The 27816-nt window shown below is 47.7% G+C and overlaps 1 protein-coding gene across 1 annotated transcript in view; it reads right to left on the reverse strand.

Annotated features, from left to right (window-relative positions):
• Nucleotides 1–27816, reverse strand: part of CTNNA2 (catenin alpha 2) — a 542314-nt gene that overhangs the window by 134578 nt on the left and 379920 nt on the right. Inside the window, exon 7 of the mRNA XM_048508766.1 lies at nt 6095–6247. Within this exon, the coding sequence (XP_048364723.1) occupies nt 6095–6247 (153 nt within the window). The remainder of the gene's footprint in view (nt 1–6094; nt 6248–27816) is intronic.

Raw genomic sequence — 27816 nt, forward strand, 5'->3', positions numbered from 1 at the left:
CACGGCAGCGGCTCCAAGCCGCCGTTTCCCATAAACCTTCCCAAGCGAGGTTGGGAAATGGCAGCTTTGCGAAGCAGCTGCGCCCCCTGTGCGAATGGCTCCCTGGGGACGGCGTTTTTGCTGTCCCCAGGGCGCCATAATCCGCCCATGCAGAAAGGTCCTTAGTTTGTAAGTATTCACTAAATGGCTGCTGAATATTAATAGTAGTTTCCAAGTTCTTCTTTTTCACTAACTCAGTGTAATGTATGGATGTGAAAGTTGGTTCACGATGAAATCTGACGGAAATAAAATTGATTCCTTTGCAAAGTGATGCTGCGGGACAGTTTCACGGATGCTGTGGACCTGCCACAAAGAGAAATCCGTGGGATTTAGATCAAGTCAAGCCTGAATTCTCCCTAGAGATGCTAAAAATGGCAAGACCGAGGCTGTGGCCTTTTTGGTCATATCAAGAGAAGAGAAGAATCACTGGAAAAGACAACAATGCCGAGAAAAGTTGATGGCAGAAGCAAAACTCTTGCTATTAACTGTTTATTGAAGGTGACCGCTGCTATAGTTTTAAGGTTTTGTATTATTTTTAACTGGGATTATTCAATTTGTTTTTACTGTGCTTGTTGTTGTTTTGCTGTACACTGCCCTGAGCCCTTCGGGGGTAGGGCGGTTTATCAAATCGAATAAATGAATAAATGAATAAATGAATAAATGAATAAATGAATAAATGATAATAATAATAATAATAATAATAATAATAATAATAATAATAATAATAATAATAAGAAGAAGAAGAAGAAGAAGAAGAAGAAGAAGAAGAAGAAGAAGAAGAAGAAGAAGAGTTTGGATTTAGATCCCCCCTTTCTCTCCTGCAGGAGACTCAAAGGGGCTGACAATCTCCGTGCCCTTCCCCCTTCACAACAAACACCCTGTGAGGTAGGTGGGGCTGAGAGAGCTCCGAGAAGCTGTGACTAGCCCAAGGTCACCCAGCTGGCGTGTGTGGGAGTGTACAGGCTAATCTGAATTCCCCAGATAAGCCTCCACAGCTCAGGCGGCAGAGCTGGGAATCAAACCCGGTTCCTCCAGATTAGATACACGAGCTCTTAACCTCCTACGCCACTGCTGCTCCTTTTTTTTTCTTTTTTAAATATATACATCTATTTTAAAATATGAAAATTACCCAATGTCCTATGGTTACATTTCTCATGAAGCCTTCAGGGTAGTCCATCCAACTAAGACTCTGTCTAGCAATTCAAGTATACAGCGAATCTGCAGGTGGTCACTTCAGGTGACGGCTGTATCAGGATCGGACCAGTTCGTCTGTGACACATCAGCGACTGGGCTCGATCCATTGGGAGGTTAAAATAAAACAAGACCAGGAATTGACTCTATAAGGGAGAGGAATTGACTCTATAAGGGAACCCACAGCCCTCGATCTGTAAGGCCTTATCAAGGCTGTTAATGATACGATGTTTTAGAGGACATCAATTCATTGGGTCACTATAAGTCAGAAGCAGATTTATGGCATTTAACCCTGATCCAGTATGCTTTGTGGCTGTGGATGCTCTAATCACAGTATGTCACCAGCACTCTACTTTTCTGTTACTATTATTTATTATTCTGCTACTATTATTCTGTTGCTATTATTTTACTGTTCTTGCCATCAAGTCACTTCCGACTCTTGGCTATCCCATGAATCAATGTCCTCCAAAATGTCCCATCGTTAACAGTCTTGCTCAAGTCTTGCAAACAGAGGTCTGTGGCTTCTTTAGGTTGAATCAATCCATCTCATGTTGGATCTTCTCCTTTTCCTGCTGCCTTCAACTTTTCCTAGCGTTATTGTCCTTTCCAGTGACTTTTCTCATATGGCCAAAGTATGATAGCCTCAGCTTAGTCATTTTATCTTCTAGGGAAAGTTCAGACCTTTTTTATTACGGAAGGTTTAATTCTTCTGCTCTTTCTGGTCTGACTTTGTTTTTTCCCTACACAATTAAATTGCAAGCGGTTATGAGAGAAGTGTGCTGGCTACACATGTTTGAGACGGAAAACAGCCACTGCTGACTCAGCTCCTTGGAACTTAATTCTGAACACCACAGGTAAATTGCAGATGCTCATTCAGATTTACAGCCAAGACTTACGACTCCTAAGAACATAATATAGTGTGGCAGCAAATTCGATAAATAAATTGGGTTGGATCCTGCCAGCTTTTCTGCTAATGGAAGCGCGGAGAATGCCTATTTTAAATCTCTAGAAGGTCTATGCCAGGGATTATGGCCCTCGAAAAGCCACGCGTGATGGGAACTGAAGTAAGAAAGGCAGGTAGACAAGATCAAGTAGGAAAGTTGGTGGGATCCAACCCATTATGCATTGAAGAAGAAGAAGAAGAAGAAGAAGAAGAAGAATTTCTTCTAGGTCAAATAACTTTGTGTCTTAAACTTCATATCCCTGTCTTCTAAGAAGGAATATTGGATGTGTTCCACCTTTGGCCATTGTCCTTCATACTGACAGAGAGCAAAAGATTTCTTGATTCTGGTGTTGCCCCCCTCAACCAAACCAGTTACATTTAATATTCACTATGCCAAGGTAGGATGAGTGTAGAAGGGGAAATGAAAGTTGACTGCACAGTCGAAAATGCCTGGGAATCCTGCAGTATATTTTTAATCGGCTCTTGTCAAAGTCCCCTTTGGATCAAGAGCTTGAATAATGGTAGCACATGAAGGCCTTTATTTCCTTTAATGTAACACAATGTGGGTCAGAATTTGATTTTTAGGAGAATTCAGCCTCAGATCAGATTCTCTGCCAGAGTATTGGATGCTCAGCTGACGTTTGAGACATGCCTCAACAATGTCATGGCTATATTTGGTTGCATGCTGAATAGGGGCAGAGCGAGGGGGAACTGAGTCTGAAGCACGCATGCACTTTGTGCTCCTGCCACGCCCCTGTCCGCCCCTGACCCACCCCAGAACACCCCCACAGGGGAACACGCCTGGTGCGTTGTGCCCCCCTTGTCCCCTTGGTGCTACACCATTGATGCTGAATGCTGGTTTGTTTGCTATCTAATAGGGACCACTACTGGGCCAAGGATAAGGATATGAATCAATTGTATGTAGGTAGCTGTTTTGGTCTGCAGTAGAAGAGCAAGATTCAAGTCCGTAAGCACTGCATAGCCAAATAAGATTTTTAGAAAACCAGCTTTTGGAAGCCAACATTCCTTTCATCAGAAACCGAGGACATGGACATAATTCTACATAATTTCTACATAATTTCTGGACTTGATTGTTCCAATGGGAAGTGCCTCAACAGGGTGTTGGGGTGGGAAGGGGCCTTTTTAAAATTTGCACACAAGCCCATGTGCCCCTGAACTACTCATCAACACATTTATATGGCAGAGAACACGACCGCAATTCTCATTATATCTACAGGGGCTGCACGGCCCTAAATGAGATGCCAGCATGCCCTTGTAAATATTGTTACCTCTTACAAAATCCATTGATTTTTCTCCAGAAGCCGGGGGGAGTGGGGTGGGTGCATTACTATACACATTTACTCAAGCAGAACTCATATTTGTATAACCTTTTGTTCTTCTAGAGACATACTGCAGGATTGCGCATGTAAAAGAAGTTAACACACACAAAAAGCCCAAGTCCCTTCAAAACTGTCCATGTGTCAATATTATTTGGGGGAGGGAGGGAGAGCATAAACATTCGTTTGGGAAAAAAATATCTCACAAGAATGCAATTGTGCAATGGTCAAAGAATGCTATAGGTTTTTTCCCTTTCTTTCGGAGAAGGCTTCCATTTAATTTTTAATACATGTCTGCAAAATATCTTTTCCCGGAAAGAAAAGTGTGTTCTCCTTCCCAAAATTCAGCTTTGTTGTCTGAAGAAAACTGGAGCAGAAACCAAATCTTAACAGAACCACAGAATAGCAACAAATTAAGGGACTGCTCATCCTCACCAAACAAAACCCTGAATGCATAGATTGCAAAACCACGTAATCTTCAAAGCACATAAACCTCTCGGAGAGCAGAGAAAGTCATCCCCATTCCATCTCTTACCAGTGGAGTTTACGGACCGGTCCTGCCGCCGCAAATCCACCTCTAAAAGCATTACTCCTTCCACTTTTAATATTGCATTAAGAGTTTTAGGCAGACAATCTAATAACTGCCCAGTGTACTTTCTAATCTATTTCCGTCAGCTATGGCACGCTGGGATATCACTTTGGCTGCGCGCCTTGCACATACAACTACCCTGCTTTACTGCTTGGCTGGCAAAGGTTTAAGAGAAACCTGTTTGTGGATGACGGAGATGTTATTGACAAGGCACAGGAAATATGGGTTATCTACCAGTGGATTGGAATTATAGCAAAACACAGGAACCTGCAGGGCAAAATCATATAAGTAAATAGATTTCGCCAAACACAAAGACCAACGCTAGCATTAGATATATCATTGTCAGAAATGAAACATCAGCATGACAACATAGATGCTTGCTTTGGACTCAGGTAATTTTTTAAATAACACCCATGGATGGAAATTTGAAGCATGGAAGAGGTATCCCTTGTGTACTCTGTCTCGGAAAATGATGTTAGTTCGGTCAGTTAAGGTGCAATCGTCAAGAAAATTATATGTTTCCATATAGAATATCATCCCAAATTAATATGAGAATTATCATTCATTTTTACACACATGCAGAAGGTCCCAGGTTCGAATCCTGGCATTTCCAGCTAAAAGGGCCAAGGAGTAGGGGATTTGGACACTTAAGATCTGAGACCCTGGGGAGCCATCGCCAGTCTGAGTAGAAAATATTGATTTTGATGGGCCAGTGATCTGACTGAGTACAAGGGAGCTTCATATGTGACCCCCTGTGACTTTCACAGGAGTGTGGTAGAAACATTTCCGTTCACTTCTGCAGCCACCATTTCAGAGTTGTCATCATTTGATTTTTTAAAAAGCACCAAAAACTGATGCCTGGACACCATAATTTTAGCTTTAAAAGGGGCTTGGACAGATTGATGGAGGAGAAGTCAATCTATGGCTACCAATCTTGATCCTCTTTGATCTGAGGTTGCAAATGCCTTAGCAGTCCAGGTGCTCGGGAGCAGCAGCCACAGAAGGCCATTGCTTTCACATTCTGCAGATGAGCTCCCAAAGGCACCTGGTGGGCCACTGCGAGTAGCAGAGAGCTGGACTAGATGGACTCTGGTCTGATCCAGCTGGCTTGTTCTTATGTTCTTATGGTCTTAGTGGTACAGGACATGCTTTGCACATAGAAAACCTCAAAGTTCAACCTCTGGAATCTCCAATTAAAAAGACCCCAGGACATAGAGCTGGAAGACATCTTTGCCTGAGGTCACGGAGAGTCTCTGCCAGATGGGGTGAAGACAATACTGAGCTACACGGACTAATGATCTGATTGGATAGAAATCCAAATGTTCAGGGGAATGAAGCCGGAGGCAACTTACAACCTGCTGGAATCTGGAATAAGTGGAGCTCCTAACTTCCTTTCCAACTAGTGTAGGTTATGGTGGTAGAGTTGAGGGGCTACCCTCTGAACTGGGTTTATTTATTTATTTTATTTATTGGTTATATTTATATACCACCCTCCCCCGGAGGGCTCAGGGTTCTGCTCTGGGATGAAACAGCTTTGCAGGAAATAGCTATGCTAAAACATTGCAGTGGTATACTCAACTCTTGCTCCTCTATCTTGCATGCTGACAGCCCTCACGCAGAAACACATGTAATGGCATACTGTGTCTGAGCTGAACAGCCAATCCCTTTGGCACAGGTATGGATTGCAATAATAAGACGACGTGGCAATCATTTTGTGGCTTGCCTCACCTCCTGTGGCAGCCATTTTGTGGCAGCCATTTTGTTGATGTCCCTCCATGCTGCGTCAGAATTCCAAATGTGCCCGCAGGTTCAAAATGGTTGGGGACCCCAGTGATAAATAAAACTTGGGCAATTTGAGTTTGTTGGGCTGGCTGCCAATTCTGGTTGTTTCCAAGTCCTGAGATTTTTGAATACCTTTTTGAAATTCAAATATTCCTTTGCCACATAGCTGTCAAGACAAGGTGTTACACTGCTGTCAACAACAACACAGCTTACCTCCACTAACTTGTTGGCATGTTCGCGGAAAACTTGTGCATATTCCTTCACTTCTTTCTCATTGCCGCTCTTGGCTGCTTCGATGAGAACCAGTAATGGAACGTTGGTCTCAAGGAAGGAATCCGATATGTGATCCATCACCGCTTTCCGGAGCTGTGACAAAAGAAAGCAGAGGGTCATAAGCAGTGGGATTTTTATCTTTGTGCTGGTGTCATAAATATGATCTTGCCAGTTTTAACCAAACTACCAGGGAAGTGGGGTTTCCAGCTTTTCCTTGGTGGTGACTTATGGTGACCCTGTAGGGTTTTCAAGGCCAGAGACAATCAAGAAGTTGTTTGCCATTGCCTGCCTCTGCCCAACAATACTGGACTTGCTTGGTGATCTCCTACCCAAGTATTAATCAAGGATCACCCTGTTTAGCTTCTGGGATCTGATGAGATCAGACTAGCATGAGCAATAATTAAGGCATATTCCACTCGGACCAGGGAGGCGGTGTCCCACCAGCATATATGATGCCGGTGGAGCCCCAGGGCCTGCAGAGGTGCCTCTGTTTCCCTTCCCTACATTTACCTTCTCCCTGCAGAGCTCCACAGGGATGGGGAGGCCTGCCCATGCTGTCCTTCGACCCCTGGGGGAGCCTCCAGTCTGGTGCCTCCGCTGAAAAGCGGAGCCTCCAGTCTGGTGCCGCTGACAGGGAAACGTTTCCCAAATGCCTTGCTCATTGAGTGAGGCAGGAAAACAGTGTTTTCTTTGTTTCCTGCCAGTTTCTGTGGAAAAGCATGGTGCTGCCTCAGTGGAGAGGCAGCATCCATGTGAACAGCGCCTCTGGAACACAGGACTGACCCTTCTTAGCTTTGGAGATTTGATGACATCAGACTAGCCCCAGTCATCTTTGCCAGGGAGCCAGAGAGAGGTGGAAAGTGCCATCAAATTGAAGCTGACTTACGGCAACCTCATACAGAAGAGACGTTCAGAGGTGGTTTGCCATTGCCTGCCTCCGCATATTGACCCTTGATTTCCTTGATGGTCTCCCATCCAAGTGCTAAGCAGTGTTGACCTGGAGAATCCTGGTCAGTGCATTTGACTGACAAGCCTACACTAAATGTTGGGAGTCACAGAGACCAGGATTGAGCAGGATCAAATTCACCATCAGTGGAATGGAATTTTCCTGCCTGCCTTATTACCCTGAAAAGGCAGTCTCCACTTAAATTGGGGGGGGGGGGGGGCAGCTGGACAGAGGGAAAAAGGGATTAAATGATCAATGTACACCAGGATGCTATCAAGTGAGAACTCTCAAATAAGGGTTGGAGATTCGGACGGTCTGAATCTGGATTTTGACCAAATCTGCATTGATTCGGACAGATTCATACGAGCAGGGTCCGAATCTGAACTGTCCGAATCCCATCTGCCAAATTGCGTTTTAATTTTTTGGGTGTTTTTTCTTGTTTTGGCTTGCACCCCTTTTGGGGGTCTCCTTTTGGGGGTCCATAACTTTGGGACACCAATTTTGGGGGTCCATAACTTTGCCCCCCCTCAACCAAACTTCACCAAACTTGGGGAGTATCATCAGGAGAGTCTCCTTAAGATACCCTGAATTTTTGGTGCTGATATGTTTGGAAATGCACCCCCTGCAGGCCAAAACGCAAAAAAACACCAAAAACGCATCTAAGAATCTCGGATGCTGCTGTAATTTCGGGTGGATCTGAGCCTGGCAGGCTCGGATCCCAGGAGATCCGAACCCACACACCTGAACTGGGCCTGAACCTGAACTGGGGCCGAATTTTTTTCCAATCTACCAACCCTAGCAGGCAGTTGTAGGAAGCTGAATCAAGTTTTGCTAAAAAATAATATGAAAGGGAAAATTATAATGGGAAAACAGTATTTAAATCTAGTGAAATACACACTCACATCACACAAGAGCTAACTTGAGAAAAGAGGAGGTGGGATGGGTGATAATTATCAGTCTTGAAGGGCGACATCAAAGGCAGCAGGACCAGCATTTTGGAGGACAAAAGCTGATTCCTTAACAAGTGAGGGGGTCAGTTAGTGCATCCAGGACACACACACAGACGGGTCCAAGGAACCTGTTCGTATACCCTAAGACAATCAATGAGATGACATGAGATGCTATGGCCTGGGAAAGATCTCAGAGAGATCAAAGGGAGTGATTGATGGCTTTTCCGGCTCTTGGAATCAAAAGGGAAAGAAGTCTTTGAAGGTTCGCCACCACAGAGATGCTGACCTGGTGAGAGAACAGTCTGCTCAGAGAGCCAATAAGATCACTTCTGAGGGGACACAAATGAACTGCCCCCTTTGTGTATCCAGCTACTTCTTTAGGCTATGAGGAAAAAAATCAGCTGCCTACTTCCTCCCTCTCTGCTAAGGGTTGTAAACAACAAGGTGGATCCCAGAACTGTATTCAAAGGGGAGGACACCTGTTTGGGTGGTGGTGGAGGAGGTGGAGGAATTTGGATTTATATCCCACCTTTCTCTCCTGTAAGGAGACTCAAGTTGGCTTTCAAACTCCTTCCCTTCCTCTCCCCACAACAGACACCTTGTGAGGTAGGTGTGGCTGAGAGAGTCCTGAGAGAACTGTGACTACCCAAGGTCACCCAGCAGGAATGTAGGAGTGCAGAAACACATCTGGTTCACCAGGTAAGCCTCTGCCACTCAGGTGGAGGAGTGGGGAATCACATCCGGTTCTCCAGATTAGAATCCACCTGCTCTTAACCACTACATCAAGAGGCGTGTGATGGCTAATAGCCTCCCTGCTGAACTTTACCAGTGTCCAGAAAATTTGTTCTTGGGAAGCTGGGACTGACACAACAGCAATCTGCAACAGGAAAGGGAAATCAGGAGGAATGACCAATTTATTCTGAAGCCAACCCACTGGCTTTGCTTAGAGACACCGGGAGGAGATGGGATTTGTATTAATAAGAACATAAGAACAAGCCAGCTGGATCAGACCAGAGTCCATCTAGTCCAGCTCTCTGCTACTCACAGTGGCCGACCAGGTGCCTTTGGGAGCTCAAGTGCAGGATGTGAAAGCAATGGCCTTCTGCGGCTGTTGCTCCCGAGCACCTGGACTGTTAAGGCATTTGCAATCTCAGATCAAGAAGGATCGGTAGCCATAGATTGACTTCTCCTCCATCAATCTGTCCAAGCCCCTTTTAAAGCTATCCAGGTTAGTGGCCATCACCACCTCCTGTGGCAGCACATTCCAAACACCAATCACACGTTGCGTGAAGAAGTGTTTCCTTTTATTAGTCCTAATTGTTCCCCCCAGCATTTTCAATGGATGCCCCCTGGTTCTATTAGGTATCTGTGTTTGGGGCCAGGGAGTGGCTGGCAATTAGTAGGATGGTTGTTATGAAGAACAGAACCCCACTGCTGTGCATGACACTGTACAGAACAGGGGTGTCCAACTCTGGCGCCCCAGATGTTCATGGACTACGATTCCCATTAGTCCCTGCCAGCATGGTCAACTGATCATGCTGGCAGGGGCTGATGGGAATCATAGTCCATGAACATCTGGGACGCCAGAGTTGGACAACCCTGCTATAGAATAACATACAAGCAGAAACTACACGTCTCCATTCTCAAGGAATGTACAGTCAAAGATTCCATAGTAAAAAGTAACAATACAGGGATATTTCCAAATGAAATTATAGGTATTTAAGAGTTGCTTTGGTTGAGGGCGGGAAGTACAGAAATTAAGCCACTGAAGAAAAAAGTGTCTTTTGAGGAAGGATTTGTAGGAAGAGAGGAACTGGAGTCAGAAGGTTCCCTTTGGGTCATATTTGGGCTGGGACAGGGACACAAAGGAGTCAGTTTGCACAGACTGAAGAGTATAAGAAAGAGAACTGAGAGAATTCAAAGGAGGGAGAGTTACTAGAAGAAAGGCTTTTTAAAAGCCCTGGGCTTTGAAACAAATCACCTGGGTTTTTCTTTTTAAAGGAAGAAAATCCAACTCTGCCTATTGTAGCGACGATCACAGCCAAGATCAGCGAGGGGTGGATTACAATAGCGAGCGATTATCTCACCTGACCTGCAGTCCGACCCAAAGAGACATCACTTGATGAGACTAATTTCTCGCCACACCCTCAGGTTGTGCAGTTCCTAACCCACGGGTCTTTGATCAGAGCACCCCCCTTCATTTTGAAAAGACCAAATTAAACACCAAAGCTTCAAGAAAGATCTAACAGGGCTGTCACCGTATCAGGGAACAACTGCTATCCCGTAGATTAATTATTTATGTTTTAATCATCTTTGTGGACCCCTCAGAAAACTACACAATATGTAACTCTGAGTTGCAATAATCCATCTTGAGTCCCTGCAAGAAAGATGGACCATAAATAATGGAAATAAATGAATAAAATAAAACATTATTGGATGTTCCATTCTATTGACTACTATGTTTAGTTATACTGTACAGTCCACATCACGTGTCAGTGAGAAAGGTAGATTATAAATAGGATAAATGCAGTGGTGGGATCCAAAAAAATTTGTAACAGGTTCCCATGGTGGTGGGATTCAAACTGTGGTGTAGTGCCAATGGGGCTGGGTGGGGCACAATGGGGGCGTAGCTGGGCATTCCTGGGTGGGGCTGTGGCAAGGACGCAGCCGCTATGCCGGTCCTTGGGCGCGAAACAAATGCACACAGGCGCAGTCTGCCACGCACACCGGTGAACCTCCTGCTAGACTGCTTCAAGTTCTGCGCACTACTGTTGAGAGGAGGGGCGTAACTAACAAAAATCACGTGGCAAAACCACCAATTAGTAATCCCCTCTCGGCACACACAAATAAACAGTAACCTACTCTCGGGAACCTGTGAGAACCTGCTGGATCCCACCTCTGGATAAATGGAATAAAATAATAACTAATACTAGTGTATTCTATTTTCAGTTCTCGTTGCTAAATTAACCCCATCTCCTTGAGACATTTTGATTATGAATTCTCGTAAGCCAGCATCTGAATCGCTTTATGAATCGACTGACTGAATCTTTGAAGTGTCCTTGCATGAATGTTGAAAGGTACAGTTAACAACTTTTACATATGCAACGGGATAACCAAAAAAAGTTAGCAATCCATCAACAACAGCCTATAAGGCATGGCTTGACAAAATCATTTGTTAAACCTGACAGGAGAGCGAAGGCGAGGCATTCTTCTAATAGCTTGAATGGATACGTGACAAGGGAATATTAATTGTCCCAGACAAGATATTCCAAAGCATTAGATCAGCGCAACTAGTCTGTTTTATCCAATTAGAGCAATTCATCAATGTAAATAACTGTTGAGGTGCTAATTTAACGTGGTTCCTCCGCACACGCTATGTACGTATGTACTTTGGTGAAGCTGAAAAGCAAACCAATGGCTGATGTCTGTGATTCTTTTCATAAGAATAACAGTATTTGGCATGGATACAACCGCCGGTTAATTCACTTACAAATGAGTTTTTCAGAGCCTATGTTTACTCTGTCACATGTGGATATGGAAAGATCAGATCTACCACATTCTCAGGAAGCAGCTATAACGTCTGAAGATAATGTCAGAGGGCAGCCATGTTGGTCTCCTGTAGAAGTCCAAGTACAAGAGATTCCCTTTGTCAGACACTAGTCAGTAGACAAGAAAAAGGGATCGTTGACCATTGAACACTAATACCCTAAAAATCTGTATAAGCTCAGAAGTTTCCTAGAGAGGCCCAGATAGGAGCAAAGTCTAATCCTTGATCTTCTCTATTCCTACCACCTTGTCCTTTTGCTTACAGCTCTCTCTCTGTGGTACTGTCAAGTAACAGATGATTTATGATGACCTCATAGAGGTTTCAAGGCAAGAGAGGTTCAGAGGTGATTTGCCACTGCCGGCCTCCACGTGGGCTGAGAGAGTTCTGAGAGAACCGTGACGGGCCCAAGGTCACTGAGCAGGAGTCATGTGGAGGTGTGGGGAAACAAACTCAGTTCCGGGGACACTCAAGTACTTTCTGGTTCATGTTCTGAGAGCCAATCACAATCAGGGAGCTGGGTTTTCGGTGCTGTTCCTGTCAGTTCGGCACGAACGAGAAATTTCGGGCTATGCCTCGACTTGCGGGGCTTCAGTCAGAAGGCTGCAGAGAGATAAGTGGTCAACTTATAAAGGACTTGATCAATGGCAAACCAGAAGGGTAGGATAAGCTTGGAATCTGCCTGCCCACAGCAGGTAAACCCCTGTCCTCATACCTGGTCCCTACCTGGAGAGAGCGGGGGTAAAAGGGACTGGAAAATGTTCTCCATGGGGACACTCTAGGAATGTTCCCATTTCTCATAATTAGGGTACATTAAAAAATATTTTATTAAATTTGTTACCCCACCTTTTCCCAGCCAAAGGCTGGGCTCAGGGCAACTTTAACACATATTTAAACAACAACTAGGGTCAAGTGCTCATATAATTAACAACCACAAGACCATAAAATCACAATAAACATTCCATCTGTGAAGGCGACTAACCTCCAATTCTGTTAGTGATGGCGACTAACAACTAAGTTCACATTAGGGTACCCACCAAGGGTCCCACAATAGCTTAAGGAATTCCGCCACCATCACTACCCCTCCCCCCGAGATTTTTCACTCTGCCGCAGTTGGGGGAGAAGCCAGGGAGTTGGAAAAGGGACCATGACTGCCTCAGCAAAGGCCCGCTGGAACATTTCCATTATGTAGGGTGGTGAGAACCGCAAAGGATTGCGAAGAGCTCCAAGCGGACCTTGATAAATTACGTGAGTGGGCTAAGAAATGGCAAATGCAGTTTAATGTAGCAAAATGCAAAGTGGTGCACATAGGAGCAAAAAATCCAAACTTCACATACACACTACAAGGGTCAGTACTATCAGTTACAGACCAGGAAAAGGATTTGGGCATCTTAGTTGATAGTTCCATGGGAATGTCAACTCAATGCATGGCAGCTGTGAAAAAGGCAAACTCTATGCTGGGGATAATTAGGAAAGGAGTGGATAATAAAATTGCAAGGATTGTCATGCCCTTATATAAAGCCGTGGTGTGACCGCACTTGGAGTACTGTGTTCAGTTCTGGTCGCCGCATCTCAAAAAGGATATCGAAGAGATAGAAAAAGTGCAGAGAAAGGCAACGAGGATGATTGAAGGATTGGAGCACCTTCCTTATGAGGAGAGGCTGCGGCGTTTGGGACTCTTTAGTTTGGAGAGGAGACATCTGAGGGGGGATATGATTGAAGTCTATAAAATTATGCATGGGGTAGAAAATGTTGACACAGAGAAATTTTTCTCTCTTTCTCACAATACTAGAACCAGGGGGCATTCATTGAAAATGCTGGGGGGAAGAATAAGGACTAATAAAAGGAAACACTTCTTCACACAACGTGTGATTGGTGTTTGGAATATGCTGCCACAGGAAGTGGTGATGGCCACTAACCTAGATAGCTTTATAAAGGGCTTGGACAGATTTATGGAGAAGTCGATCTATGGCTACCAATCTTGATCTGCCTTGAACTGAGATTGCAAATGTCTTAGCAGACCAGGTGCTCAGGAGCAGCAGCTGCAGAAGGCCATTGCTTTCACCTCCTGCCTGTGAGCTCCCAAAGGCACCTGGTGGGCCACTGCGAGTAGCAGAGTGCTGGACTAGATGCTCTGGTCTGATCCAACAGGCTAGTTCTTATGTTCTTATGCAGGCCCTACAGAACTAGCCAAGATCCCATAAGGCCCTGATGTCAGATGGTAGGGAGTTCCACCAAACCAGGGCCAGGGTTGTAAAAGCCCTGGTCCTGGTCGAGGCGAGTTGGATACATGAATAGAACATCACCCAGATATAACATCATATCTTCCTTTCCCAGGTACCCTCCCCCCGTCAAAATCCCCATACATTTGCACAGGCAGTACTGGCAACTCTGCAGTAGCATCCTATAGAGCTGTTCTTTGGGGAGAGAGAGAATAAAGCTACCTATGCATTGGTGATCCCAGCGACTGTTTTATTGTTATTTTCATTGTTTTATTGTTCAGTCCTAACTCTGATTTCATTCCGAGGGTGGGGAGTGTTAAACTGTCCTCTCAGACTAACACTTTCTACTGTATCATTTTTGTTGTTGTTTCTGTCTTAAACATATGCCTTAGTACTGCTTAGAGCCACGTACAGAGTGAAATGACCCAACATGGAAATGAGACAGTAACACCCCAGCGGGAGACTGAAGGCTCTCACTGTTTATTCAAGTATTATCCACTGTCTCACACTCGCTGGCAAGGCAAGTTTATGGGCCTTTATTCGCAAACAGAATTTGCTTCCAGTGATTCCCCGTTTAGTACTAGAGCTCTCATGGAGCCATTGACAACCTTATTACTTGTTGCTAGACTACAGTTGCAATCATATATTGATTGGTGCCAATGGAAGAAAGCACTTTCCCACCAGAATGTAATCACACCTGAAGAAATTGAGCCTTCCCGTCAACTGGGGTGGAAAAGAGTCATGCCAAACGAGGAACTGCAGTACAGAAGAAGAAGAGTTTGGAGTTATACCCCACCTTTCTCTCTGGTAAGGAGTTTCAAGGCAGCTTACAGCAGTGGCGTAGTGACTAAGAACAGTGGCTAAGAGCAGGTGCACTCTGATCTGGAGGAACCGGGTTTGAATCCCAGCTCGCCGCTTGAGTTGTGGAGGCTTATCTGGGGAATTCAGATTAGCCTGTACACTCCCACACATGCCAGCTGGGTGACCCTGGGCTAGTCACAGCTTCTCGGAGCTCTCTCAGCCCCACCTACCTCACAGGGTGTTTGTTGTGAGGGGGGAAGGGCAAGGAGATTGTCAGCCCCTTTGAGTCTCCTACAGGAGAGAAAGGGGGGATATAAATCCAAACTCTTCTCTTCTTCTTCTTCCTCCCCCCACAACAGACACCTTGTGAGGTAGGTGAGGCTGAGAGAGTACGGAGAAAACTGTGACTGGCCCAAGGTCCCCCAGCAGGAATGTAGGAGTGGGAAACAAGTCTGGTTCACCAGATAAGAGTCCGCCTCTCATGTGGAGGAGTGGGGAATCAAACCCAGTTCTCCAGATTAGAGTCTATTGCTCTTAACCACTACACCATGCCAGCGTTGAGATCTTCTGTTGAAAAAAACATTGCAAGCCACAAAAAGAGATAAAATTTACGTAGGGTATAATTTGTGCAAACAGACCCCATGACTGTTTTTACATGGAAAATAACTGTGGAGTGGGGGGAGGAGCCTTTCTCCCCCCCCCCCCACATCATCCATCTGAGTTTTGGGGTTTCCATTTGTGTATAGAGGGACTATTTCCTGCAGCTGCTGTGTGGAGCCTGAGCTGGGCTCCTGGGACCCAACACTTTACAAACAGGACTGTGTTTGGGTGCTGTCTGGTTTCTGGGCTGTATGGCCATGTTCTAGCAGCCTTCTCTCCTGACGTTTCGCCTGGATCTGTGGCTGGCATCTTCAGAGGATCTGATGTTGGGAAAGCAAGTGGAGTATATAAACCTGTTGGAGTGTCCAGGGTGGGTGAAGAAACATTGTCTGTGAGTAACAAAGACGACAACCAGGTCAATAGTTGAGGGCATCTGAATAGAAGTATGAGTAACAATGAAGTCTATAGCATGGGAGTAACAATGGAGATAGCAAGGTCACTGGTGGGAGCATCTGAATAGAAGTATCCTGGCCTTTGTTTCCTTTGTCTATAGTCATCCTACGTTTGTGTGGAGCTGGTTAGACACTGTCTTGACTCTAGTATTTTTCAACACTGGCAGCCAAGTTCTGTTCATTTTCATAGTTTCTTCCTTTCTGTTAAAATTGTCCATGTGCTTATGGATTTCAATGGCTTCTCTGTGTAGTCTGACGTAGTGGCTTTCAGAGTGGTCCAGAATTTCTGTTTTTTTCAAATAATATTCTATGTCCAGGTTGGTTTATCATGTGTTCTGCTATTGCTGATTTTTCTGGCTGAATTAGTCTGCAGTGCCTTTCGTGTTCTTTGATACGTGTCTGCGTTGTTTGGCTCTGTGTTGTTTGGCTCTATGTCTCCCCACTTTTAGAATCATGGAAGAGACCAAAAAGCCATCCAGTCCAACCCCCTGCCATGCAGGAACACACAATCAAAGTACTCCCAACATATGTTCATCCAACCTCTGTTTACAAACCTCCAGAGAACGAGATTCCACCACTCTCCGAGGCAATGAATTCCACAGTCGACAGTCAGAAAGTTCTTCCTAATGTCTAGTTCAGTGGTGGCAAACCTATGGCACGGGTGCCAGAGGTGGCACTCGAAGCCCTCTCTGTGGGCACGCGAACACAGAGTTCGCCATGTGGGAGGTGGAAAATCACCCCCCCCACACACACACACATCTAGGCTGAGCATGACGTGTGCGCACCGCGGTGAGCAGGGAGTACTTGTCTGGCGGGCCTGGTGCTTGTGCTCCGGGTGGCTGCTGCCCCGGGGGGTGGAGGGCACAGAGGAAGCAAAGATGCCAGAGAGGCACAGAGCGGTGCACGCGGGACTTGCTGGAGGCTAGAGCAGGCTGGCCCCTGCTTGAGCGGGTGGGGCGGAGGAAGAGGGAGCCAACCGGTTTTTTCTAAACTAAAACCTCAGCATTCAGGTTAAATTGCCAGGTTGGCACTTTGTGATAAATAAGTGGGGTTTGGGTTGCAATTTGGGCACTCGGTCTCAAAAAAGTTCGCCATCACTGGTCTAGGTGGAATCTCTTTTCCTGCACCTTGAATCCATTACTCCGTGTCTGAGGCAGCAGGAAGGAAAAAACTTGCTCCCTCTTCGACATGGCATCCCTTCAAATATTTAAACATGGCTATCATGTCCTCCCTTAGTCTTTGCTTCTCCAGACTAAACATCCCCACCTCCAGACTAAACATCCCCACCCGAAGCCTCTCTTCGTAGGGCATGGATTCCAGACCTTTTACCATTCTGGTTACCCTCCTCTGGACCCGTTCCAGCTTGTCAATATCTGTCTTAAATTTTGAAGCCTGCTATGGTTTTAAGGATGTCTGAACAAGGGGAGAGAAAGATGGCTCAGCTCCTGTTTCGCAGGAAGTCGATTTTGTCCCACTGACTGAGTTACCAAAGCAAAATAAGTCACAGCAAATGGGGGGGGGGGGGGGGGAAAAATGCTTCTGGCAAAGTGTTTAATATGCATTTTTTTAAAAAATAAGAACCCTTGGGTGTATCTGCACAGAACTGGGACTTGTCGAAAACAACGTTTGTTCTTGAGTATGCAGTCTGCCGGGCAATCAGCCATAATTTGACGAGGGTGGGGGAACACTCGAATTGTCTTCTTGCTAAGGATGCAACGTGACCAGGTACTCAGGACGGGAACAGCTCGCTTTGTGCTTTCGAGTTCAAACTGCCACATAACAAAAGATGTTGAAACAAAGGGAATGTATTAAATATTTACTAATTGCTCTAAATGGCGCTAGGCGCCCACAGTTAGCCAGCCTCAGCATTAGCATTAATCAAGGTATTGACCGCAGTAAGCGTTGGGAAGGTTAAGAGTGCACCGTAGATCACTTGGCTCCACTTGCCCGATGAAAAGAGGCACAGACAGACTGTTTCTGTTTTCCTATATTCAAACTGCTCATGAGACATGTCAGGTGGGTGGACAGCTGTGTCAGTCTGCAGAAGGACCAGATTCGAGTCCAGTCACAGCTTGGAGTGTCGTGGCGTTGCAACATGCCATCGAGTTGCGATGGTTTCATGGCACTCTGTTGGCATGACGTTCCAGGAGAGAGTTCAATTACACCTTAGGGTGCCATTCAGTTGCTATGTGCTGCTGAATTGCAACTGACTCACAGCAACCCAATGTGCAGGTCATTCCAGGGAGGAGGAGGAGGAGGAGGAGGAGGAGGAGGAGGAGGACGAGGAGGAGGAGAAGAAGAAGAAGAAGAGGAAGAAGAGGAAGAGGAAGAGGAAGAGGAAGAGGAAGAGGAGGAAGAGGAAGAGGAAGAGGAAGAGGAAGAGGAAGAGGAAGAGGAAGAGGAAGAGGAAGAGGAAGAAGAAGAAGAAGAAGAAGAAGAAGAAGAAGAAGAAGAAGAAGAAGAAGAAGAAGAAGAAGAAGAGAAGGAGGAGCAGGAGGAGGAGTTTGGATTTATACCTCAACCTTCCTCTCCTGTAAGGAGACTCAAAAGAGCTTACAAGCTCCTGTCTTTTCCTGCCCCCACAACAGACACCTTGTCAAGTAGGTGGGGCTGAGAAAGTTCTGAGAGATCTGTGATTAGCCTAAGGCCACCTCCATTGATGGTAATCAGGCTGTCCTCAACCAGGGCCAGAGTTTTTCTGCTGGGGTGACCTCAAGTTAGGCACAGTTTCTCTCAGAACTCTTTCAGCTCCACCTACCTCACAAGGTGTCTGTTGTGGGGAGAGGAAGGGAAATATGAGTAAACTGCTCCAAAAAGGGAGGGGAAAATGTAATGGCAGCCAGGAATCACAATACTAGAACCAGGGGGCATCCATTGAAAACGCTGGGGGGAAGAATTAGGACTAATAAAAGGAAACACTTCTTCACACAACGTGTGATTGGTGTTTGGAATATGCTGCCACAGGAGGTGGTGATGGCCACTCACCTGGATAGCTTTAAAAGGGGCTTGGACAGATTTAAGGAGGAGAAGTCGATTTATGGTTACCAATCTTGATCCTCTTTGATCTGAGATTGCAAATGCCTTAACAGTCCAGGTGCTCGGGAGCAACAGCTGCAGAAGGCCATTGCTTTCACATCCTGCATGTGAGCTCCCAAAGGCACCTGGTGGGCCACTGCGAGTAGCAGAGTGCTGGACTAGATGGACTCTGGTCTGATCCAGCTGGCTTGTTCTTATGTTCTTATGTTCTTAATCATTTCAAAGGGAAGAGTGTGAAAATACATAATTGAACAGAGGGTACTGAAAATGTTTTAGGAACGTTTTAGGGGATTTGCATGGAAAAGATCTACGCATCACTTCCTGTTAGCAGGATCTTATTATGTCATTTTTGGACCACTTAATATGTCACAATGATACTTATGCTGTGCTTCAGGTTTCGCCATTTAGATTTCTGGTCGATTCTGAACTTCTGAAATCCTAATGCCTTCTTTATGGGACGATTCATTTTGTTGACTGTACGGACTCGCTGTGTGTAATCTGCCTTGAGGCTCTTTCAAAAAGGCAGACTATAAAATGTAAATAAAAATAAAAATTTCCACAGCAGAACTATGTGATTTCCGTGTGTGTGTGTGTGTGTGTGGGGTCCTTAAAGCAAGGAGGGAAACAAGATCTTAGGGTGCCACCGTTCCGTGAACCTGGTAAGAATCAGGCCCTCCTGGCAATTTTTTTTAACTGCTAAATTCTCATCTAAAAGAGCATCGGCAGCCGCGGATTGTCTGCCCGTAACGTGCAGTTTGGCTCTGAGTATCACTGCCCTCAGGTAAACAGGTGCTGTTACAAATTTTGTAGATCTGTGGATCAAAATGCAGTTGCCAGGTATTGGATGACCCACGAAGGAAACCCGCATCTAACCTGCAAAATAGACTGTTACAGTTTTTCATTTTCGACACCCTGCAACCCTCAGGTCCCTTCCGCACATGCCGAATAATGCACTTTCAATCCACTTTCACAATTGTTTAGAAGTGGATTTTGCTATTCCGAATAGTAAAATACAGCTTCAAAGTGCACTGAAAGTGGACTGAAAGTGCATTTTTCTACATGTGCGGAAGGGGCCTCAGTTCTGTCAGACATGGCATATCTTTGCTTATTCTTGTGCATAAAGTCGTCAAAGGTTTCTTTTTCACACCCAAGTCTCTGTCTTGATGATCGTCTGAATGCTGTCGTCCACAAAGATAGAACCTGCTGCTGCAGTAGAACGGCTACATGATGCAGACCACCAGCAAATTCATCTCCCCATCCCCCAATTGCTGTGAGGCTGTTTCTGCACAGCCAAGGGAGAGAGCCTGCGTCGGCATTAATCATGCCGATGCAGGCTCTGGGATGCGCAGCTATTGGAACAAGCTCCGCACAGCCGTGTATTCCCCTCCCCGGCCCCAAATGCCTCCTTACCTTCTGCTGGCAGCCATCACTCTGTTGTCACTCTGAGGAGGGAAGGGGACATGCCCCCATGGCCAGAGCAACGGCTGAAGCACCGGAGGCCAGGGGGCGAGTCCCCTTCCCTCCTCAGAGCGACGACAGAGCGACGGCTGCCAGCAGAAGGTTAGGAGGCGTTTGGGGCCGGGGAGGGGAGGGGAAAACACCAGCTTCCACCTGCTGCCGTTCACATGGCAGCGGATGGAAGCCGGCATTTGCAGGAAAACTCGCTCCCCAAGCGAGTTTCGAAAACACGGTTTGGGGAGGCACAGAGTGCTGCTGCATCGATTTGGCAGTGGCGCCTGTGCGAAGGGTCCCTGCCAAAACGGTATTTTACCGGGCTGAAGCTGTTGCTTTCAGCCCGTGCAGAAACCGCCTGAGTTTGCAGGGTCTGAATCAATCAATAAATACCTTCGCCAAGTTAAAGTCCTAATTGTTTTGTTAAAAGGACATAACTGTAAAGAGGCAGGTGCACAAGTATCAGGTGAGAAATGCCCACAGTCCAGAAGTCCACGAGGGTGTTTTTTTCGTTTGTTTTTGAATGCTCGTGTGCCAGGCATGCCCGTGCAAACTTCCAGACGATCTCTGGCAGCGCCATTCCCCCTGGGCCTGGTACTTCAGCACTGACCCACAGAGAGCTTGGACAACAGATGAAGCGGCCATTGCCTATGGCGAGGAAGGCAATTTGCAATCAGAGAGATAGACAGGCCTCCCGTGGATCGTCTCTGACAGTGTTTTCACAGCCTTCAAAAGAGGCCCGGTTTCATAACAATTTGGAACTAGTCTGGGCCGTGCCAAGTTACTTCAAACGCACGGCCTCAGCACGACATGGTGGGAATGCGGTTGCTTCAAGACGGGGCACCACACGTCAATGGAGCTCTAGCCTAAATCCGGAAGCCAAGTGAGGGAGCTTTGATTTAATTTCATTTAGTAAAGCATTTCTATCACATCTTTCCTCCCAGTTCAAGGCAGCTTACGATAATCATTAAAGGAAAATGATTTCAGTCTTAGTGTGGCGGGGGCTTTGAGGGGGGAGCGTTTATTATTTATTGTACTTAAAATATATGATTTACTTGGGACTTATGCGGGGTGAACTAGGGTTGCCCACAGTGTGGAAACAAAACAAAACATCTTGTAATTAGCTGGTTTTAACTGGCTTTAATGTTTATGTTTTGTATTGATTTTATATTATTATATTTTTTATTATGTATTGATATGTAAAGCTGCCTTGAGTCCCTTGGGAGATGGGTGGGGTACAAATGTTAAGCATAACTAAATACAAATAAATAAAAAAAAAACATTTTCTGTTTGAAACCAAAAATGAAATAAACCCCAAATCCAGCCCACAAAAAGATGCCTGTCAATTTGGACTCCCTCAAAAACGTGAGCAAACAGGCTTTTTTGAACAGTGCCTACTGAAGATCTCAAAGGCGGGGCCCCCCTTAAAGGCGGGGACCCCATTCCATGGAGCCACAACTAAAAAGGCCTCGGTAGATGCAAGAGGGCTACCCTAAAAGATGGAACAGCCAACAGGGTGTCTGATTTATTATTTAATTCATTTATACCCAGGGCTGGAGCAAGCGGGAACTGTGCCCAGGGCATGCTCCCTGCACCCCTGCCATACCACGCCCCCGGAACGCCCTGCCATGCCCCCTCCACGTCCTCGCCACACCTCTGCACTGGCGTGCGCCCATGCATCGCATGCCCTCCCAGCCCCTTAGCGCTACGCCACTGTTTATACCCTCCTGTTCTACCCAGTAGGGTCCCAAATTGGTTTATATCCTCCTCCTCTCCTGCATTTTATCCTCACAACAGCCCTGTGAGGTATATTAGTCTAAAAGACTGTAACTGGCCCAAGGTCCCCCAATAGGTCCCATGGCACAAGTGGAAATTTGGGTTGCACATTTTAAGCACTACACCACACTGTTTCCACACTGATGTCTGTAGGGACACGTGTACAGAGACAGTCCTTCCAATATGTAATTCCTTCCTGGAATGTATTCTACCAGGCACTGAATGATCTGAACGGTAGGAATTAAGTTTGGACCTACACAGTCTCGAGCAGGTCTATGTTTTACTGAATGACACATAGTCACCTGAAATATGGAGACAGCATCAGCAAACATGAAGTGAAGATTAAATTAATCTGAGCTCAGTACTTAGGCTGAAAGGAAACGACAGCAGGCCCACGAGAGCAAACCAGAAGCATTCAAAGAGTCTCTCGCCATATTCTCCGAATCGCTGCAGAGTGTGATAAAAACAGACCACGTCACAGCGATCCGCCATCTCCAAAAACAAGATGGGGAAAGAGGCAACTGAAGAAGCAATTGGAAGTGCAGGTAAGGAACCAGCTCCCCGTCTCCTCCCATGCTGAGAACTCAGATCTGATCAAAACAATTTGCAGTCCACCAGTGGTGGGATCCAAAAAATTTAGTAACAGGTTCCCATGGTGGTGGGATCCAAACTGTGGCGTAGCGCCAATGGGGATGGGCAGGGCACAACGGGGGCATGGCCAGGCATTCTGAGGGCAGGGCATTCCTGGGCGGGGCTGTGGCAAGGACGCAGCCGCTGCGCCGGTCCTTGGGCGGGAAACGAATGCACGCAGGCGCAGGCTGCCTCGCATGCTGGTGCACCTCCTGCTGGACTGCTTCAAATTCTGTGCGCTACTGCTGAGAGGAGGGGTGTAACTAAGGCAAAAATCACGTGGCAAAATCACCAATTAGTAACTGCCTCTTGGCACACACAAATACTTAGTAACCTACTCTCGGGAACCTATGAGAACCTGCTGGATCCCACCTCTGCAGTCCACCGTTAGCATGTGGCAGCCACAAGCTGTGATCCGCTTTGGCTTTTGGCTACGTATTAGGTTTTAGCTTAGCTATGTTTAGTTTGAGCTTAGCAAATAGACACTGCGGTTTAATGTTAGTTTAATGTTAGTTGCTAGGTTAAAGAAATTGTATTATTTATTAGTATTAGTCCTAATGGTTATGTATTAGGTTGGCCTCGCTGTGTTTAGCTTTAACTTAGTGAAATGGAGATTGTGTTTAATTTTTGTTGCTAGGCTAGAGTAATTGATATTGTTGCCACTTGATTGTTGGAGTGTTAGTTTTAGATCGTTATGCCATTATAGCAGCTGTAGATTGTAGTTTCTAGGTTATGGTGCTCTCTATAGTTTTATGCTACAGAAATGGAAAGTGCCATCCAGGTTTATTAGTGTCTATTTATATTGATTATGTTGCCTTATAATTTTGATGTTATAATTATTGCGGTTGTTGTTCATAATAGAATAGAATAGAATAGAATAGAATAGAATAGAATAGAATCTTTATTGGCCAAGTGTGATTGGACACACAAGGAATTTGTCTCCGGTGCATATGCTCTCAGTGTACATAAAAGAAAAGAAAATACATTTGTCAAGAATGTTATATTTGTTATATTTAATGCTATATTTATTGTGGTTTAATGCTATTGTTCATAAAGTTCTGTTTATTGTGGTTTATAATGTTATGTCGATGACACTATGTTTATGACGTTTTATGATGTTATGTTTATTAGAATATTGTTGCTTATAGTTTATGACGTTTGACCACTGATGCTCATTATTTACAAGATTGTTTACTACCGTTCATAATGTTATACTTATAGTGCTATGTTTACTGTTGTTTATGCTGCCATGTTTATGAGTCATATCCATTATGTTATGCTTACGATATTTATGATGTTATGCTTGATCCTATGTTTATTGATGCCATGTTTTTCACGGTTGTTGTATGACATCATTTTTTATGCTGGACACCAATGTAACGTTATTAATTTGCTGTTTTAATGGGGTTTTATTGTAATTTACTGTTTTACTGTGTTGTTCACCGCCCAGAGCCCTTCGGGGGAGGGGCGGTATACAAAACCAATTATAAATAAATAAATAAATAAATAAATAAATAAATAAATAAATAAATAAATCATGATTATTACTGCTGCTGTTAACATGTTGTTGTGCACCACCCTGAGCTGGTATATAAATTAAATATCCGATCCGATCCAATAACCGTGTCTCTGTTTGTAGCTGCCTTTTTTAAAAGTTGGGCTTAGAAAAAGCACTTCAGTTCTGGCTTTGCATAGAAGGGGGTTACGGAGACGACGAGGAAAATAACACACCCACGCATCCGCATACACATAGGCAAACAGAAGTTCCTGAAATGATAGGCCTAGCAGGACCTTTCAGTCTTCAAGCACAAACCAAAACAAGAAAACGCTTGATGAACATTCCTTAGAAAGCAATACAACATACTGAGGCATCCTAATTTTGATAAGGATAACGGCTTATAGACACTTGTGGCCAGAGGCAGAGTGAGGGGGAACTCTGCCCAGGGCACGCGTGAACCATGTGCTCCTGCCGCGGCGGTGCCCGCCCTGCCCCGGAATACCCCCCGACTCACCCCCTCCACAGCTTGGCTCTGCCTCCTCCGTGGCTCCACCTGGGGTGTTGAACCCCGCCCCGTTGGCACCACGCCTGTGTTTGTGGCTATTGTACAACCATATTTGCATGGTCCCCACAGTAGCATTTATCTGGATGTAAACCACTGAATAGCCCAGACTAACCCAAAGCTGGTCCAACCTCTAATCTGGGTTGGCCCTGGTTACTACTTAGGCCCCTCCCACACGGGCAAAGTACAGCAGGCTGCAGTTGGGGTTAAGCCTGCCTCCATGCAGGCAGCAAATGGAGCCCATGGAGGCAATGGAAGTGCAATTTTTTCCCCTCCGCTGTGTAGCTATGAATCCAGGCAGGCTTGGTCCTCCACAGCCATACGGCCATCCCTGTGCCCATCCATAGCTACCCAGTAGAGAGTGGGGGGGGACTGAAAAAAGGGAAGTGTATCAGGATGGCCACACAGCTTAACCTGTTCTGGCTAAATGGGCTCATTCAGTTTCCAAACTCCGGAGAATACGCCTTCGCTTCATCAAGGGGACCCAACGTAATAGACTACATTTTGATCTCACCCCTCACAGCAAGCTGCATCGATTCATTTGTTGTAGACAATTACTTGCTGAGCGATCATTTACCCCTTCTCCTTACCCTGGATCTGGATAGAAGCAACACTTCCGCACTTGAACAAATTTACCCACAATACATTAGACTGAAGTGGAGTGCAAGGATGGAGGGGGTGTGCCGAGATATACTTGGCTCTCGAGAAGCTTTGACCTTGAAAGATAAGATAATTGAGAACTCAGTCCTGGAGGAGGCGATCACTGGGTTTGAATCTCTTGTACAAAAGGGAAGTGTGGTCAAGTAAAATGCTTCCTGGGGCAGCTGGTCGCTTAGCTGTGGCTGCCATCTACATTAAAACTAAAGAATCAATAATCGTGCAATTTTCAAAAAACTTGAGTGGGGGGGGGGGGAACGCAGAGCGGGACTTGTGTTAGGAGCAGTTTCCACGTGAGCAATTCCCCCCAACACAGGTTTTATGCTATGGTTAGCCCGCGTTTATTGGCCCGTGCGGAAGGGGCCTTAGATGGGAGACCACCAAGGAAGGCCAGGGTTTTTGAGCAGAGGCAAGGAATGAAAAATCACCTCTGCTCATCTCTTGCATCGAAAATCCCATGATGGATTGCCATAAGTCCGATTTGTCATTGCTTGTGACACAAATGAAGCTTTAGCAAGGGAAGGTCAAACGGTGGAATGATCTGAACTGCAGCAAAGCTCCAGTAGGACAACTGGCGTAATGCCCATTGGGCAAGGTGGGCAGCTGCCCAGGGCATCACCTTGTGGGGGGCATCAAAATGCTGGGTTCGTTTTTGGGTATTTTAGTGGTTTTCCATTTTTGGCCTGCAGGGGGCGCAGTTTTTAGGCTAGCGGCACCAAAATGTCAGTGTATCATCAGGAGACTGTCCTTATGCTACCCTCCAGGTTTGGTGAGGTTTGGTTCAGGGAGTCCAAAGTTATGAACTCCCAAAGAGGGTGCCCCTATCCCCCATTGTTTCCAATGGGAGCTAATAGGAGATGGGGGCTACAGTTTTGAGGGTCCATAACTTTGGCCCCTCTGAACCAAACTGCACCAAACTTGGGGGGTATCATTAGGGCAGTCTCTGATGAGACCCTGAAAGTTTCGAGACTGTGACTTCAGAAATGTGCCCCCCACAGCCTGCAACCCCCATTGACAGCAATGCAGAAAACTCAATGCAGAACAAAGATTCTTGGGCAAATTTCTAGGATGTTCCTGCAGGGAGTGCATTTTTGGATGTATCGGCACCAAAATTTCAGGGTATCATCTGGAGATGATGGCACCCCCCAAGTTTGGTGCAGTTTGGTTCAGGGGGGCCCAAAGTTATGGACCCTCAAAACTGTAGCCCCCATCTCCCTATTAGCTCCCTTATTGGAAACAATGGGGGATGGGAGCACCCAGCTTTGGGAGTCCATAACTTTGGACTCCTTGAACCAAACCTCACCAAACTTGGGGAGTAGCATAAGGACAGTCTCCTGATGATATGCTGAAAATTTGGTGCTGATATGTCTAAAAAATGCACCCCCTGCAGGCACCAATTTCCTGGTGCAAAAAATGGTTGTGGTGGAGTGGCCGCCCATGGGGGGGGTACCCCCCCCCCCCCCCACCCCCCCCCCCCCCCACCCCCCCCCCCCCCCACCCCCCCCCCCCCCCACCCCCCCCCCCCCCCACCCCCCCCCCCCCCCACCCCCCCCCCCCCCCACCCCCCCCCCCCCCCACCCCCCCCCCCCCCCACCCCCCCCCCCCCCCACCCCCCCCCCCCCCCACCCCCCCCCCCCCCCACCCCCCCCCCCCCCCACCCCCCCCCCCCCCCACCCCCCCCCCCCCCCACCCCCCCCCCCCCCCACCCCCCCCCCCCCCCACCCCCCCCCCCCCCCACCCCCCCCCCCCCCCACCCCCCCCCCCCCCCACCCCCCCCCCCCCCCACCCCCCCCCCCCCCCACCCCCCCCCCCCCCCACCCCCCCCCCCCCCCACCCCCCCCCCCCCCCACCCCCCCCCCCCCCCACCCCCCCCCCCCCCCACCCCCCCCCCCCCCCACCCCCCCCCCCCCCCACCCCCCCCCCCCCCCACCCCCCCCCCCCCCCACCCCCCCCCCCCCCCACCCCCCCCCCCCCCCACCCCCCCCCCCCCCCACCCCCCCCCCCCCCCACCCCCCCCCCCCCCCACCCCCCCCCCCCCCCACCCCCCCCCCCCCCCACCCCCCCCCCCCCCCACCCCCCCCCCCCCCCACCCCCCCCCCCCCCCACCCCCCCCCCCCCCCACCCCCCCCCCCCCCCACCCCCCCCCCCCCCCACCCCCCCCCCCCCCCACCCCCCCCCCCCCCCACCCCCCCCCCCCCCCACCCCCCCCCCCCCCCACCCCCCCCCCCCCCCACCCCCCCCCCCCCCCACCCCCCCCCCCCCCCACCCCCCCCCCCCCCCACCCCCCCCCCCCCCCACCCCCCCCCCCCCCCACCCCCCCCCCCCCCCACCCCCCCCCCCCCCCACCCCCCCCCCCCCCCACCCCCCCCCCCCCCCACCCCCCCCCCCCCCCACCCCCCCCCCCCCCCACCCCCCCCCCCCCCCACCCCCCCCCCCCCCCACCCCCCCCCCCCCCCACCCCCCCCCCCCCCCACCCCCCCCCCCCCCCACCCCCCCCCCCCCCCACCCCCCCCCCCCCCCACCCCCCCCCCCCCCC

This window comes from Sphaerodactylus townsendi, linkage group LG10 (assembly GCF_021028975.2).
Source record: "Sphaerodactylus townsendi isolate TG3544 linkage group LG10, MPM_Stown_v2.3, whole genome shotgun sequence".
NCBI lineage: Eukaryota > Metazoa > Chordata > Lepidosauria > Squamata > Sphaerodactylidae > Sphaerodactylus > Sphaerodactylus townsendi.